We start from the raw sequence: 15,479 nt of genomic DNA, 5'->3' as shown, positions 1-15,479 counted from the left end.
CTTTCAAGGAAAGAGTAGAAATTTACACCAAACTAAATCAAGTTATCTTTCACACTACAAAGGAGAAATCCAAGAGTGCAAGTGTGAAAATAAGAGAAACTCTAAAGCTTTACTAAAATGGCTAAAACACCATAGCCAAGCAAATCTTTACAACAAGTTCTCTCATTCTCAAAATTACTTATAAGAGTTGACTTGACAAGAATATCAAATTAAGGATTTTTTTCCACTTAAGTATTCAAACCTTAATTGATATGAACAAAGTCAATTAACAAAAAAAAACTATCAATGGATAAAAAACCACTAATAAAACTAAACTACATTCATTTGACAAGATTTGGCATTTGATGCCATAACACGTGATAATTTTCATGTAAAAAAGATCATTATATATAATACATCAAGTGCTACAAATCAATCATAAAGTATGTAATTTAAACCAAATACAAATATATATCCAAGACACTCTCAAGTGTCCATCCTAGTTGATTAGGAACTCTTTCAACTATGATTACAAAATACATATTATTGAAGATCAATGCCACAATGATATTATTGCCAAAATGTACTCCTCCAAACTAGTCTTGTAGCAGTTAGACCATTAAAGTGTATGACACACATAATAGAAGAAATCTTCTATCTTTATCAAGACATGATGCATGACTAGGAGACTTCTTATAACAAGGACAAATCCAATTTCTTAATGAAAGAGTCAAAAGAGGTGGTGTCAAACATGCCATATATCACCCATGTTGGCATTGATCATACAAAAGTATAGTAGCAGCTCATTTCTTCTTATCACATATAAAGCAAAGAAGATCAATTTGCACAATTGCCAATTCAAGATGTATAGAGTCATAAATAGGAAGATAACAAGGATCACAATTCTTTGAATGTTTTTAATATTCTTATCCATCCTTGCTTTCCAACAATAAAATATCACTAAGAAATACATCTTTTAAACTTAGAATTATATGCCTTATCTTAATATCAAGTATTGTAGGTACTTCATGTTACAAATATACATAATCTCTTTTAGAAAATCTTTGCAACTGAAATGAATATGTTCTACTATGGATGCAAGTATATTATTAAGAATTGTAATGTTGAGCAATAATAAGTTCTCTATAGCCATAAGTATGGCATATTTAAAAAAACTCTGCTTGGTCATGTAGATATTAAATCCAAACAACAAGATCATCTAGGTCTATAACTAGAGCTAGCTTTTCATATATTGAGCTAGATAGAATTGACTTCTATCCATGTAATAATTAATAAAGATTATAAGATGCCAAAGATGCTTGTATATTAAAGCCATAATCCATTGTAATCCATAGTAACATCAACTTCCAATTACAATGGTTGCTACGAAGTAATCCATACTTCTATAATCTACATTTGATAGTTTGAATAACATGCTCAGTCAAGCTATCTTCTTTATAATGATTTTTTAATATAGTACAAACTTCCAAAAAATATTACATCATATCTAGAAATCATCCTAAGGCAAATAGCCTAATTGAATGTATTGTTTAGACTATCAAATATATTGTAAAGCTTCAAAATTTGTAAAAAATTCTCTTCTTTAATTTGATTAGACTATAGTAGGTACTCCAAAATGTGCCAATACTTGATCAAGAAAAGCCATAGCTACCAATTCTTAAGAGTTTTATAGTAAAGCTACAAGTTCAATCTACTTATTAAAATGCTCTACCATCACTAATATATATTTAGCTCTATGTGAAGTAACAATAAGTAGTCTATATAGTCCAAAGATCAATAATAATACAAATCTATAATAGGTAATGGCTTCAATTGAAATAATAAGGTATTAAAGTTTAATCTAATTCAATCATATACTTCATAATAAGAAACATATGTGGCCACTTATTGATACATATCACTCTACTAACATTGATTATGCAATATAGAATATTTCCTACGCACTCCAAAATGTCCAAATTTTTTATGTACTTGGCATATTAAGATGGCTCTTTGATCTAGCCTTAGAACTATGTGCCTAGCTTCATCCATCTATACACAAAATAAGAAATTGTTCTTTCAAAAAAATCTTATAATTTGATGACTAATTCTATGTCTTTTTATAGTAAAAATAACTAAAAGAAATGTTCCTTGTTGAAGCTTGTATAAGACTACAAGATCTTTCCATGCATTGTTAATTACTTGATTCTTATCCAACTCTTCATGTAAATTCTGATCAAGAACCATGATATTGTAGAACCTGATATTAAAGTCAAGTATGTCATTACATGCTATCCATTACTACCTCTCAATTACAATTTCTATGTCATTAAGCTCTAATTAAATCTTCTTTTGAAGGATATGAATTACAAGAAAAGCCATTGGCATCCAATTTGGTAATCCATGCCCAATGCATAACTTCAAAGTTATATTTTTGAAGCAACAAAGTCCCATCTTGCAACCTTGGCAGTAAGCTTATGTAACTCAATAAGCCACTTCAAAGCTTGATGGTCAATTATCAATATAAACTATTGACCATATAAGTAAAATCAAAAGTGAACAATTGCCCAAACCATTGCCAAAGCTTCTCTTATATAAGATGAGTAATTTGACTCCACATTGTTATTACTTCTAGAAAAAAAAAATGTAATAACATACTCAAGTCTCACATCATTCCTTTGTACCAAGACTCCTTCCAATCTTATTGCACTTCAATCTGGATGTAGTTGAAAAAGTCTATTTAGATATCAAAGCATTGGATTTGAACCCAACTTTTTCTTCAATAAGTTGAATGCATAATAAGCCTCACAATCCCAAGTCCATTATTGATCTTTACTTGTGAGAATATTTAAAGGCTTAACAATGACACTAAATTTTTTAACAAACCTTTGGTAGTAGTTTGTCAATTCTAGAAAAGTCCAAAGTTATAAAACATCACTTGGTGTCAAGATTTTTTCCAATGCATCTACTTTTGCTTGTTGTATATCAAGACCTCATGAGATAATCATGTGATTCAGATATAGTAACTTTTTATGGAAGAATTTATATTTTTCATAATGCAAGCATAATTTCTATTGTCGTAATTTTTCAAACATTGCTTATAAATGCCTTACATGAACTTGTGGGATGCTACTAAAAATAATATTATTATTAATATAACATTTAGCAAATGATTAGTAAGATACAACTTTATCGATTATCTATTAAAATTCAATTGGTATATTCTTAAGATCAAATGGAAGGAATTTTTAATGATAGAATTAATGTTTGTTATTTTGATCAACTCTCTAAAATATTTTCTTCATCCAATCTTTAATAAGTAATAATAATTAGTGATAAATAAATCTAAAATCTAAAATATTGAATAGTTAGAAGAATCTTAGTGCATCAAATAATTCTTTTAGCATTGAAATTAGATATTAATGAGATTTAGTCTTACAATTAATTGAATGATAGTCTCTACACATCTACTTCTTTGTTCAATTGCCAAAAACACCTTTTTCAAAGGCATAATTGTGGCACAAGCATATTTACTATTAAAAAGCTCAATTAAGCCTGCAATCAATAATTCTTAGCAACGAGTTTGGATACCAATTTTCTTTGAAGCACTAAGCTTATACAATTGTCGAAAGATTGAATGATCATCTTTCAATTGGATGTGAATAGATTTACCTTTATAAACTTCAAGATCTTTAAGATTAAAGACAAAATAATTGCAATATGAGCAAATAAAAGCTCATATCTTTCATCCTTTGGCATCAATAAGATGTGGCTTTAAATTTCTTTGGTTGTTACTAAGGTTGATGAATCTCTTCTTGCCTTAATTAATAAGATGGAAGCACCTTGTAGTACATTTCTTATATTTGTAATATTATTAGCACTATTTACATTTCAAGTAAGTAAACGTGATATGATTTGGAAGTTAATTTACAAACCTATGAAGAATCTAATGCTAATAAAAAAGAACATATTATAGGCTTTTTAACTAGCATGACAGCTACTTATGATTTCATTGAAGGACAACATTATTTTTTCTTAAGTCAAGCTATGAACCTCAATACTTTAATATGGATTTTTGGCATATGCTTTACTATTTAAAAGTATTTATATGATCATATTAATACTATGAGGTTAGAAAACAATAGTTAAGGAATGATGGATCTCGAGCTTATTAAATTGAAGAGTCTAAGTCACTTCTATGATGCATAAACCACCATTAAATAAGCTGCATCAAATCTATAAATAAATTGGATCAAGAATCATCTAACCCTTCACCTACTCCAGTACAAGAATGACCTTAAGAAGGCCATCAAGCAATCAATAAGTCTATATGGCCTAATCTCCTCAAATCTTCATTACTAATGAAGATGACATCAAGAAAGAGTTGGCTAAAGTAACTAAAAATAGCAAAAGATTGTAATTATTTAAGATAAATAAGCAACAATCTTTGGAGATGATATTAGATTGCTTAGTTAAGTGGAGTTCCAATATCCACATAAATGTACCATTGAATAATAAGCTTAATCTCTAATATTGCTACCAAACATGTATCAATGCATGTAAAGAGTTCCACAAGGATATTATCATCTTTAGGTGGATGTCAATGAATAGATTGGGCAAAAATAGGTAAGAAAGAAGATTTTAATATCTTCAATACATCCAATGAAGATACAATCTCTTTACATTGGCAAAAAAATTCTACACATATTTTCAAAGAAAGAGATGGATCTTTCTAATATTTGGTATGAACTTCTACAAATGATAGATTAGTTGGTCCTATAGAATGGGATATAAATGCTAATATTTCTTCTAATAGAATCACTCCAACATACAAATCAAATACTAATGCAGTACAATCAAATAAAATTTTTGCTGACATAATTATAATAATTACTACAAATATGACTAGAATATATTCTTTCTTTCTATCACCAATAGACCATCTTATTCAAATCCATGCTTCTTCAATCTAATTATCTAAGCCAAACTCAAATAAATAAAGGGCCTATTGATCCACTAAAATATCATAGTTAGTAGTACTAGTCATTGTACACTTTAGATATAAGTGTGAATAAAGTGGACTAGATTCAATGCAAAATATTAATTGTAAAGATTATTTCGTATAGCCAGTAGTTTACTTTGTGCCTCCTATTAAAGTAACAATGATGAAAGGACAAGGTTCTAAGTTTGTAGAAGTGAGATCTAATTCTTAAGTAAGTTGTTTATCAATCATAACTAATTAAACTTCAAAATCTAGCATAATATGTAAAGATATAGCATGAATGGTATTGCTACTAATACAACTAATAACCAGCATATTGTTGTTGTTATTTAATCAAATAACTCTTGGGCATAAATTTTGATATTCCCAAGCAAGTCTAGTTGCAACATTAGATAGAAATACTATCTTTGTAATCAATGGCACCTCACTTGAAGGATTTATGTTTGTGGCCTTCCAGTAACGTTTATCAAATATGGCAATAGCTTCAATTGCAAGTTTTGCTTACAATTTAGCTAAATCTTCTTGGATTTAAGGTTTTATTAGCTTTTGAGTCTCCTCTAACAATGATATAGGTACTTTGCCTTCTAACATTTTATCAATTAATTAAAAGATTTCTATTGGTTTAAATTTTAAAGCCAACAAGTCAATATTAAAAAATATAGGCATATTCAAAAATATTTAAACAAAGTATGTATCTTATTTCTAACACTAGTATCTTTATGTTGTGTTGAAGTTGAAATAAAAGGCTTTATTATATAATTACCATCTATAAGGCCAAAAAATAAAGAAAATTATATATAAATATTATGATCTTGACAATTGCTTACACGGCCAAATAAAGGTTTTAGTACCTCACTTATTGTAGGTACCATATTTCTAGTTGTTGTTCAGGCATATGTAGAAATTGCAACCACTATGTGTTCCAATATATCAAACATATAATTTTTTGAAAAAAAAATAAAAAATAAAAAAAAAATTATTACACTTTTAGAAGTTACACAAGATCTGGTGACTTAAAATAATACGGCCACACTATTGAATTACTTTTATAACTCAATAATTTTAGCTACCAAGGCCTTTTTCTTACCTAAATTAGATTGTTTATATCAATGTAATATGAAGCAATTATCTTTGTAGTAGCTAAGCTTACAATAATAACTATACTTTAATTGCTTCTTCTTAGATTTATCTCTTTTTTTAGCCATCTCACCTATTGGCTTAGACTTCTCTATGTATAGATTTTTTTTTTTGAGATAGTTGAGATCACTCTTTGTATGATCAAATTCACCATACTTCCAACAATGCATAGTCCTTTCAAGTTGAATTTCTATAAAGCTAATTGTGGCAATTCCAATCTTCTTAGGCTAAGACACATTTGTCATCCAAGCTATCATACTAATAGCATCATGTTGATACAGTTCCTTATTATATTTCTCAACTTCAAAAAATACTTTTACTAAAGTTACCTTGTCATTATAATTGAGAATAATTCTTCGTGAAGCTAAATCTGAGAGTCTCTTTTCAATCTTAAATAAGAAAATCTTAATAAGTTGGCTTTTAACAATCAGATCCTTTGATTATTGCAAATCAAGCCAAAAAATATGCATGATATATGGAGTATCTTCTTTATAAAAATATCATGTATATTTATCATGCCTAAAATCTCTTTATTTGTACTTTGAGTGCTTAATAAAAATTTGGAGAGGTTCAAATGATGGAAGTTCTTTTATTGTAGATAAAGCCACATTCATTGTTTGAGCCATGTGAGAAAAAATAGTTGGGATATTGATTAAGAAAGTATAGTGATTCAAAAAACTATTTCAATGTTGACATATTTTAGAAAGAATGGTATATTATAGATGAATTATAATGAATAATGATACGTAGTTTGTATAACAAATAAAGTACTTTTTTACAATTACTAAATGAGTCCATGTTGAAAAGAATCCATTAAATAATTGTGGAGCTATGACCAATCTAATTTGAAGTAGTATTGTAACACTTTTTTTAATATGATATCTATTTACATATTAGTACTTTGTAGAACCTCATTTGGCCTTGATAATTGCTTTCAACCTCCTATGCATACTTTCTATTAATTTTTGGTACAAAATTGCTTCAATATTAATTTATTTTTTAGCTATTTTTTCCATAATTTCCAAACTTCCTTGAATTTTATCTTCCAGGTGTTGAACTAGCATTTGAAGTACTTCCAAAGATATTTAATGGAATTAAGATAAGAAGATTCAGCAAGTCAATCCATTATTTTAATTCTATGATGATCAAACCACTTCCATGCTAGTTTTGAGTTATGCTTGGAGTTATTATCTTGCTAAAAAATCACCTCTTCTTGAAAAATGCTAGATTCTTCAATGCTAGGGAACAAATTTTTTTCAAGAATTTCTACAAATTTCTCGAAATCTATCTTTCCTTCAACCTCTACCATTCTCTCAACTCCATTCCATCCCACACAACTCCATACCATAATATTTTTACTTCCATATTTAACTATTTTTGAATCTTTTTATCAAGCAAACACTGACTTTTTTGTTTCTACATCCACTTTCTGCTATCTAACCCAAATTTGTTGATTTCTGACTCATCTGACCAAATAACTCTCTTTCAATCTTCCATAGTGCATTCTTTTTACTTCAGAGAAAAATCCAAATATTATTTTTAATTGTGAATAGATAGTAGTGATTTTTTTTTTTTTTTTTTTTTTTTTTTTTTTTTTTTTACATTAAGGCTTTTATATTCCATTTTTTTAGAACATTTCAAATGACTTGGATTGACACAAGATTACTGATAATATTTTTAAGGTTTTTAGCAACCTCAATAATATTTTAAGCCTTCCTAGTGTTGTTTTGGCAAATGATTATCTTTTTATCTACTACAATGAGTTTCTTTGGTCTACCTAATTTAAGGTTCTTCGTATTAAAATTGAACTTTTTTGCTGACTTAGAGATAGTAACTTTATAGCAACCAAGTTCAGAAGCAATTTGGCCATAAGATTTTTAAAAATAAAGAAGAGCAAGGAATGGATCTCATAATTGTTCAAAGAATTGTCAAGGATACAAAAATTTGACAAAAAAATATGTTAAGATTGAAGACAAAGAATGAAAATGATAGCAAAAGTGGTTCCAAAGACTCTTATTTATACTATAATGAAAGTTACAAAAGTCTATGGTACTTTCTATAGAAGTTTCTAGAAGCATCTTTAGACTTCTAAAAGCCTATAGAACTTTCTAAAAGATTGTAGAAGTTTCTATAAGTATCTAAAAGATTCAAAAAAAATTATAAAAGAATCTAAAAGATCCTAAAATGTGGTAATTTGGAATATATCCTTGCTAAGAATTGTGATTAAAAATGGTACTTTTATAGCTACTAATAAGCATTAATGATGTCATTAGATTAGTAATAATATTATCATAGTAAATTTTATGATGATAGAATGTTGTAATATTAAATAATTAATAGAATCCAAAAATTAGACACCACACTCAAAAATTGTTTCAATACTACTTCAAATTAGATTGGTCATAGCTTTGCAATCACCTAATGGATTCTTTTCAACTCAAGCTCATTTGGTAGCTATAAAAGAGTACTTTATTTGCTATATGAATCACGTATTATTATTTAGTACAATTCATCTATGTTACACCATTCTTTCCAACATATGTCAATATTGAAATAGTTTTTTGAATCATTGTAGCTACTCTTTTTCCTTTGATATCTTCTGAAGATGTACCAACTTTTCTTTGGATTAGATCTTTTTTCTTCACCACATGCAACTTTTCTTTGGATTGGAGCTTGACATAACACTCTTTTTAAGAGTTGAAATAAGCTCTATACATGCCTCTTAACAATGCTTCACTTGAGTCAACTCAAGTGAGTACTCTTTACTCCATTTTCTATAAATTTAGAATGCCTCATGTTCCACATATTGTGATAAAAGTTCAAAGGCATACCACTCATTAAAAGTCAAAGACCTTTCACACTTCTCTTTCATCCATCTTTGAAATCTAAATCTCCAATTTTACAAAGAAATGCCTCCAATTCTTCTTGAGAATCTATCTTTCACCATATTCAGAGGATTGTCTTCCATCTTAGAAAATATTTCAATTCTTGGGACCCAAAGCTTCCAAGTAGTATCCAATACTAAAACAAGCTAAAAAGCCTTATTAGTATCTACTATTGGTTCAAAATCCTTGATGTAGTCAGTATCCAATAATCTAGTGAAAAAATTTAAAAAATATAGACTTCTAGAATGTACCATTAAAGGAATTATTTAGATACTTACAACTATCTAAAGGCTAAAAAGGCAAAATGTGACTATAAAACCACCAAGCTTTACACTTCATCAGTAATCACATCTGGATCACTACAAGTCTAATATATCTACAAATAGAAGGACTTTTTTAGCAACTAACATTACATCATCCCTATAATATGCCTATCAATACAAAATAGTATAAATACAAAATAGAATAACTATTAAAAACCTACCAGAATAATACTTGCAACTAAGAGAAGATATCAAAAATAAAATCCAAAATTCCACACTAGATCCTCATCTTCAATAATTCATTAGCAAAAATCAAAAGTAAATTAGAGCAATTGGCATCCACTTACAATTGATGGTTACAAATTATAGAACTTGTCACAATATAAGACAATTGCAATAAAATGAAGTATAGAAAAGTGAGTGAAAATCAAAAACTCACGTAGAAAGTAATTAACATTTAGTAAATATCGCTTCAATGCTCCAAATGACTTCCACTCCGAAAATTTAGCATGCCAATAGACTCTTAAGATTTCTTCCACATAAAATTGATTCAAAAATAATCAAATTTAGACTCCTTATACATTTAGAATGAACTTCTAAACTTCACATTTAAGAGTTTTGGATATTTTTTTAATACCTTATAACTATGCAATGAGGTCTATGACTATGGAATCCTATGAATCGAGGTCTTATTACCTCAAATGAGTCTTATTATTGTGTATCCTATTATTGTATATTTTGTTATCAAATATCCTATTACCATATATTGATGCTTTGAGTGGTAAGAAAATATTGCAAGCCACCCCTCACCACCACTGATTTAATTTTTTTGCATAAAATTTTGTAACAAAACAAAAATCACAACAATGTTGCAATTTTGAGCCAACTTTGGCTACACCAAATCACTTTATTGCACCACCCATTGTACAATACAATAGAAGACAATAAAGATAAAATTATAAACCGATGTTGTACCACCTTGAAGTGTTGCAATGTTGTAAGATTTTGCAACTAGCTCATACCAAAGTTGTGCTTGCCTTGCTCCATTTTTGCATATGTTGTTCTTTATGATCAAACTTAGTAACTCGCATTAGCCATCTTATCTATGTCTAGAAATTTGTGGCTACACTCTAACACCACAATTCATCTTTGTCTTGCAATGAAATTACACCTTGTACAATTTAGTATTACAATCTTGTACTTTCACAACACTATATCCTAACTTTGCTTTATACCATAGCTCTTGTACTGCCTCAGCAGCTCCAATACCACAAACCACAAAGTACTTGTGACGATACCATATCCAATACCTAGCACTATTATATTCCATTCTAATACCACAATGTATTCCAACATAGTACTACAATAATAATCCAACTAGTTTTGGCGCCCAATAATGCTTAAAACCTAGCTGCAAAAATAAAATCCAAATTATAATTTTTTATTTTAATTTTTTATTTTATTTTTGATCTACTTCATTTTAATTTATTATACCACAAATTTAAGAGAATGAGAGATTCTTATCAAGTAAAGATTAGAAATCTACACCAAACTAAGTCAAGCTATCTTTCACACCACAAAACAAGAATCTAAGAGTGTAAGTGTAAAAATAAGAGAAATCCTAAAATTTTACTAAAAAAACTAAAACAAACAAATCCTTAAAATAAGTTCTATCACTCTCAAAATTACTCACAAACTTGACTTGACAAAAATGTCAAGTCAAGGGTTTTTCTCCACTTAAGTATTCAAAACTTAATCGACATGAATAAATTCAATTAATGAAAAAACTATCAATGTATGAAAAACCACTAATCAAACTAAATTACATACATTTGATGGAATTTGGCATGTAATGCCATACCACATGACATTCTAAAGGAAACAAAAACTTTTACTACTAAATTTTATTTGAATTATTGAAACTAATTAAAATAAAATACAAAACAAGAAGAGTTCATATTTTATAAAATCTTATGTCTATTATTCCAGTTAGCTATTAACCAATATAAATTAAACTAGAATTTGAAATAAAATCATATTTTCTGAAAATTAAACCTAAAATAAATGAATCATATTTAATAATACATTTTGAAGTTAACTTCACATCCAATAATTTTATATTGAAGTTGTAAAATGATTTTGTATGGGTTTAAACCTTTTAGTATTATTGCTTTTTGAACTAACCATATTTCAAGACACTACAAAAGGCATGGAAGAACGATTCAAAAGCTAGTTATTAAAATGAAGAATCTCTTTTCTTGTAAAAAATAGCTTTAAATATTATAATAAAAAGTATATGCAAAAGGCAAAAACTACAAAATTTGGCTAACATCAACTAAATAGTCCATTTTGCGCACATTTGAAGAAGGATTTTTCAAGTTGGAATTATATTGACAAACAGATATTCTTTCTAAAATAAATTAGCCATCTTGCCTTTTGCTTATCTACAAAGAGATTTCATACATCCACTTTTTGTTTTATCTTATCCTATAAAAACTCATTGTAATCGTTATGTTATCTAGTTAGGAATCCTTTCATAAAACTGTTTAAAAAATTGCACAAAATAATATTATGTGAATGAGAGGCATAAAAATGATAGTAATTTCCAATTTTACGAAAATCTCATTAACTTGGATTTCACTTCGAAATATCATGTATGTGCATACATGTAAAATTTTCATAGAAAATTAATTAATTAATCAAAAAATACAATGTAAAACCTAAGTTCAAAAGTCAAAAGATCATTCATTTTTCTTAAACAAACGAAGTTTTGACTTTTTTGAAAAACAAAAAACAAAAAACAAAAATTTAGGCATGGATGACACATACACATAGTTGTAATTAAGTTATAACTCGAAAAATGACATGTCCAAGGCCAAATTCAACGTGGACAGGCAGTTTTAATTATAGCACATATTTACTTCATCACATACTTCATAACACATACGATAGATAGATAGATTGACAGACAGACAGGGCTGGAGCAACAACCCCCTTGTATATCTACATTCACCCAAGATCCGACGTGGATGGCGGGAGAACAAAAAAAAGAAAGAAAAAAAAAGTCCATCTGGCGCCTCGAGGGGATGCCAGGTAGACGTCACATTCCACGTCAGTATCATAGTTACTCATTGGGAACGGTGCCCCAAACCGCCCTCCGACGCTCCCAATGGAACGGGCCACCGACCAGCTCCGTGGCAGGACGGGTTGGGTGGGGTCGGGTCTGCTGGAGTCGATTCAAGCGGGGATTGGCCCGGCCCGCGCTCCTGGCGGCAGGCAGCATTCGGCACTTCCTCACTCACTCACTCACTCACTCGCTGCACAGGTTGTGAGCTCTTCGGTTTCAGTTCTCGCATCATCGTCGTATGTATTGTTGTTGTATGATTCTCGCAATCCGGACGGAGGTCGTTGTGAGCGGCAGCCTTAGTAGTGCAAGTTTCGTTGCGAGTTCGGCATCTATCTGGTTGTTGTTATTCAGATTGCCATTGGCTTTGCTCCGTTTCTGTATCCGAGCACCACTGGTGTGAGGGGAGAGACGCAGAGGGAGGGAGGGAAGGGAGGGAGGGAAGGGAGGGAGGGAGCCGCATCCGAGGCTGAACTTTTGTTGATTTGTCCCCGTTTGTGTAATTTTTTTCGTCATTCGGTCTCGGGGTTTGTAATTGGCGCAGAGGTGGAGGTTTTGACGGGCGAACTGAGATCGTTCCGTTGTGGAGTTGAAGGTAAGCCCTCTCGCTATTCTGTAGTGTTTTCGTGGGGCGTTTGTTTGAGTGGTTTTGTGAATTGGTTTTAGGAATGATTTTTTTGTGGGGATTTCTTGCTGTGGAAGTGGAAGATTATCGAGGGAACGTGCGTGAGGAGTTTGAGTGGAATCGTGGGTTTTATTTATTTATTTATATGAAGGGTTTTGGTGAGGATTGTGGGTGGACGCAAGGTTGGTTAATAGAAGAGTAGCCTCAAGTGTGACGGCAGTTTTACGCAATCTTGTGCTGCGGTTTCATGAGATGGGAGGAACGTTGATAGAATTGCGAGGTGATAGGATTTCAGGTTAGCGTGTAAGTTACGTTTCAAAATACGCAGTGGGTGATTGTTTGCGTTTGTATGTGGTCTGGGTCTTTTTGAACTAGCTCATTCTCCGATCGTTAGCGGATTATATGGTATAGTCGTTTAGGGCCAGAGCGTGTACAGTCCATGGTTTGCCTGATTTTTGCAATGAGTTTACTCTTGTTAGTAAGAATCGGTTAGGTTGGTAAAGTGACAGCAGCATGTTATTTTCTCATGGGAGTACGCTCCGATCTTGTGATGGACGGTTTTTTGGGATACGTTGGCAGAACTAACCTACTCTAACACGGGTTCATACTTACCTGCATCTAATTGCAATTGATTGCTGTTACATGTCCATCTTGTGCCTCCAAACCGGGGGAATTGTTCGAGGGTTTTGTGTGGGTGTTTTTCGGGGTCTGTGTACTCCATTTTGGTAATCCCGACCAAGTCATCGAGAATTTGCGATTCCGTTAACCTTGAGACTCTTTGCGTCGAAGATTCTTTGTTTTCTTCAAGAAAGATATTTGTTTCTCGGACGTCTTTGTGCATGTTGACATCCTTGTTAAGGCCTAAGGGATGACCCTTAGCATCTCATCACCTTGCTCAGGACAAAGATCAATTTTCTTTATGGAGAGCAATACTCGTGCCATGTATTGATGGAGTGGGGTTCTTGTTAATTATTGTCGAGCACTGCTTCAAATGATGTTTGGAACTTTACGTCTTTCCAAATGTTTTATCACATGTTTCGCAATATCCATCGTCTTTGGTGTCCGTGCGTGTGGATTCATGGTTGTATGAAGCTTGGAGCGAGTTGTCTTAAAAACTTAGTCTGGTTTAATAACATACATTTTTATCTGTTGTTGTAGTTATTGTTTTTGGTGCGTCCGTATGGCTATTTTCACGCCGACCAGTTGCAGCAATGAAGTATCTTGTTTGCCTGTGCCATTGGATAAGCGTCCTGTTTCCAGAACTTCTAAGAAACCCTTGCAGGGGTTGCTTTAAAATATATTTTTCTTTTTCTTTTTCGTGTGGAAGTGTCTCAAGTCAGCGCTTAGACTTCACATGGTTTTGAAGTTCACATCTTCTCTGCACGTGAAGGCATTTTGCTGATTGATGAGTTGATTTATTGATTGATTGATTTTGACGTGGATTGCCAGGAATGTGAGGTTATGAACCACGCATGAGCATAAATAGAACCTCAAGGGGCATACTCACAGGTCAGACATCCTGCCCAATTAAAATTGTTGATCCATGGCTGCTTTTTTAGTTAAATGAAATCAGTAGCGTTTTTCTTTAAGGTGTACTTTCTTTTACATTCTCTTTTACTTCGTTGGCTTGTAATAATCATCTGAATGTCGTGTTTTTAGCCGGAAAGGAATTGTGAAGATTTGTCAAAGTGGATTTTTTCAAGAGCAGGGTTCGTGCTCTGAAAAGGCGTGGACTTCCCCGTATTCCTCCAGAAGTAGCAACAGCCATGCAAGCGCCTTTTGCACCCGGCAAAATGATCATGGGAGTCATCTCCAATAGGATTCCCAGGTCTGAAGCGAAGCCTGGTGACCATATTTATTCCTGGAGATCAGCATACACGTATGCACATCATGGAATTTATGCAGGCGATGATAAGGTCATTCATTTCACTCGTGGTCGAGATGAAGAACTGGGCACTGGTACCGTTCTTGACGTGCTCTTGATTAGCTCAAGACCAGAATCAGCAACTGCAAAATGCGACAAATGCGGGATGGAAGGCACCAGTAACGGCGTAGTGTTATCTTGCTTGGATTGTTTTCTTGTCGGCTGTCCACTGTATCGATTTGAATACAACGTTGATCCAGTGACATTCTTTGCGAAAGCTCGTGGTGGGACCTGCACCCTAGCCAAATCGGATACTGCAGAAGTTGTACTGCACCGAGCAAACTATCTTCTCAACAACGGTTTTGGGCTGTACCACATTTTCCACAATAATTGTGAAGACTTTGCCATCTATTGCAAGACGGGCCTGTTGGTGATAGAGCGCAACATGATTGGACGGTCGGGTCAAGCGGCGTCTGTCATTGGGGCACCATTTGCTGCTGTAGTTTCCTCACCCCTGAAGTTTATGATGACCAGTCCGTGGGGGTTCGCAGCAGTCACTGCAGGAGTGTACTGTTTTAGCAGGTATGCAACAGATATTGG

At 31.8% G+C, this 15,479-nt stretch overlaps 1 protein-coding gene across 6 annotated transcripts in view; it reads left to right on the top strand.

Annotated features, from left to right (window-relative positions):
• Positions 1-12,547: 12,547 nt before the first annotated feature.
• The window catches only part of LOC112280660 (protein LEAD-SENSITIVE 1), a 3,464-nt gene continuing 532 nt past the window's right edge, over positions 12,548-15,479 (top strand). Inside the window, exons 1-4 of one of the 6 annotated variants that reach the window (XM_090248985.1) lie at positions 12,548-12,591; positions 12,935-12,985; positions 14,465-14,524; positions 14,675-15,479. The exon at positions 14,675-15,479 is cut by the window's right edge and continues 532 nt beyond it. In XM_090248985.1, the coding sequence (XP_090105111.1) occupies positions 14,782-15,479 (698 nt within the window). In that variant the 5' untranslated portion in view covers positions 12,548-12,591; positions 12,935-12,985; positions 14,465-14,524; positions 14,675-14,781. Of the gene's footprint in view, positions 12,592-12,934; positions 12,986-13,046; positions 13,616-13,642; positions 13,741-14,207; positions 14,232-14,464; positions 14,525-14,674 lie in introns of those variants that run through there. The other 5 variants (XM_090248988.1, XM_090248989.1, XM_090248987.1 and 2 more) reach the window with 5 other exon arrangements.

The sequence above is a fragment of the Physcomitrium patens genome, chromosome 3 (genome assembly GCF_059467195.1).
Source record: "Physcomitrium patens ecotype Gransden chromosome 3, ASM5946719v1, whole genome shotgun sequence".
NCBI lineage: Eukaryota > Viridiplantae > Streptophyta > Bryopsida > Funariales > Funariaceae > Physcomitrium > Physcomitrium patens.
The sequence above is the reverse complement of the archived record's forward strand: the minus strand, read 5'-3'. Positions and strand labels throughout refer to the sequence as shown.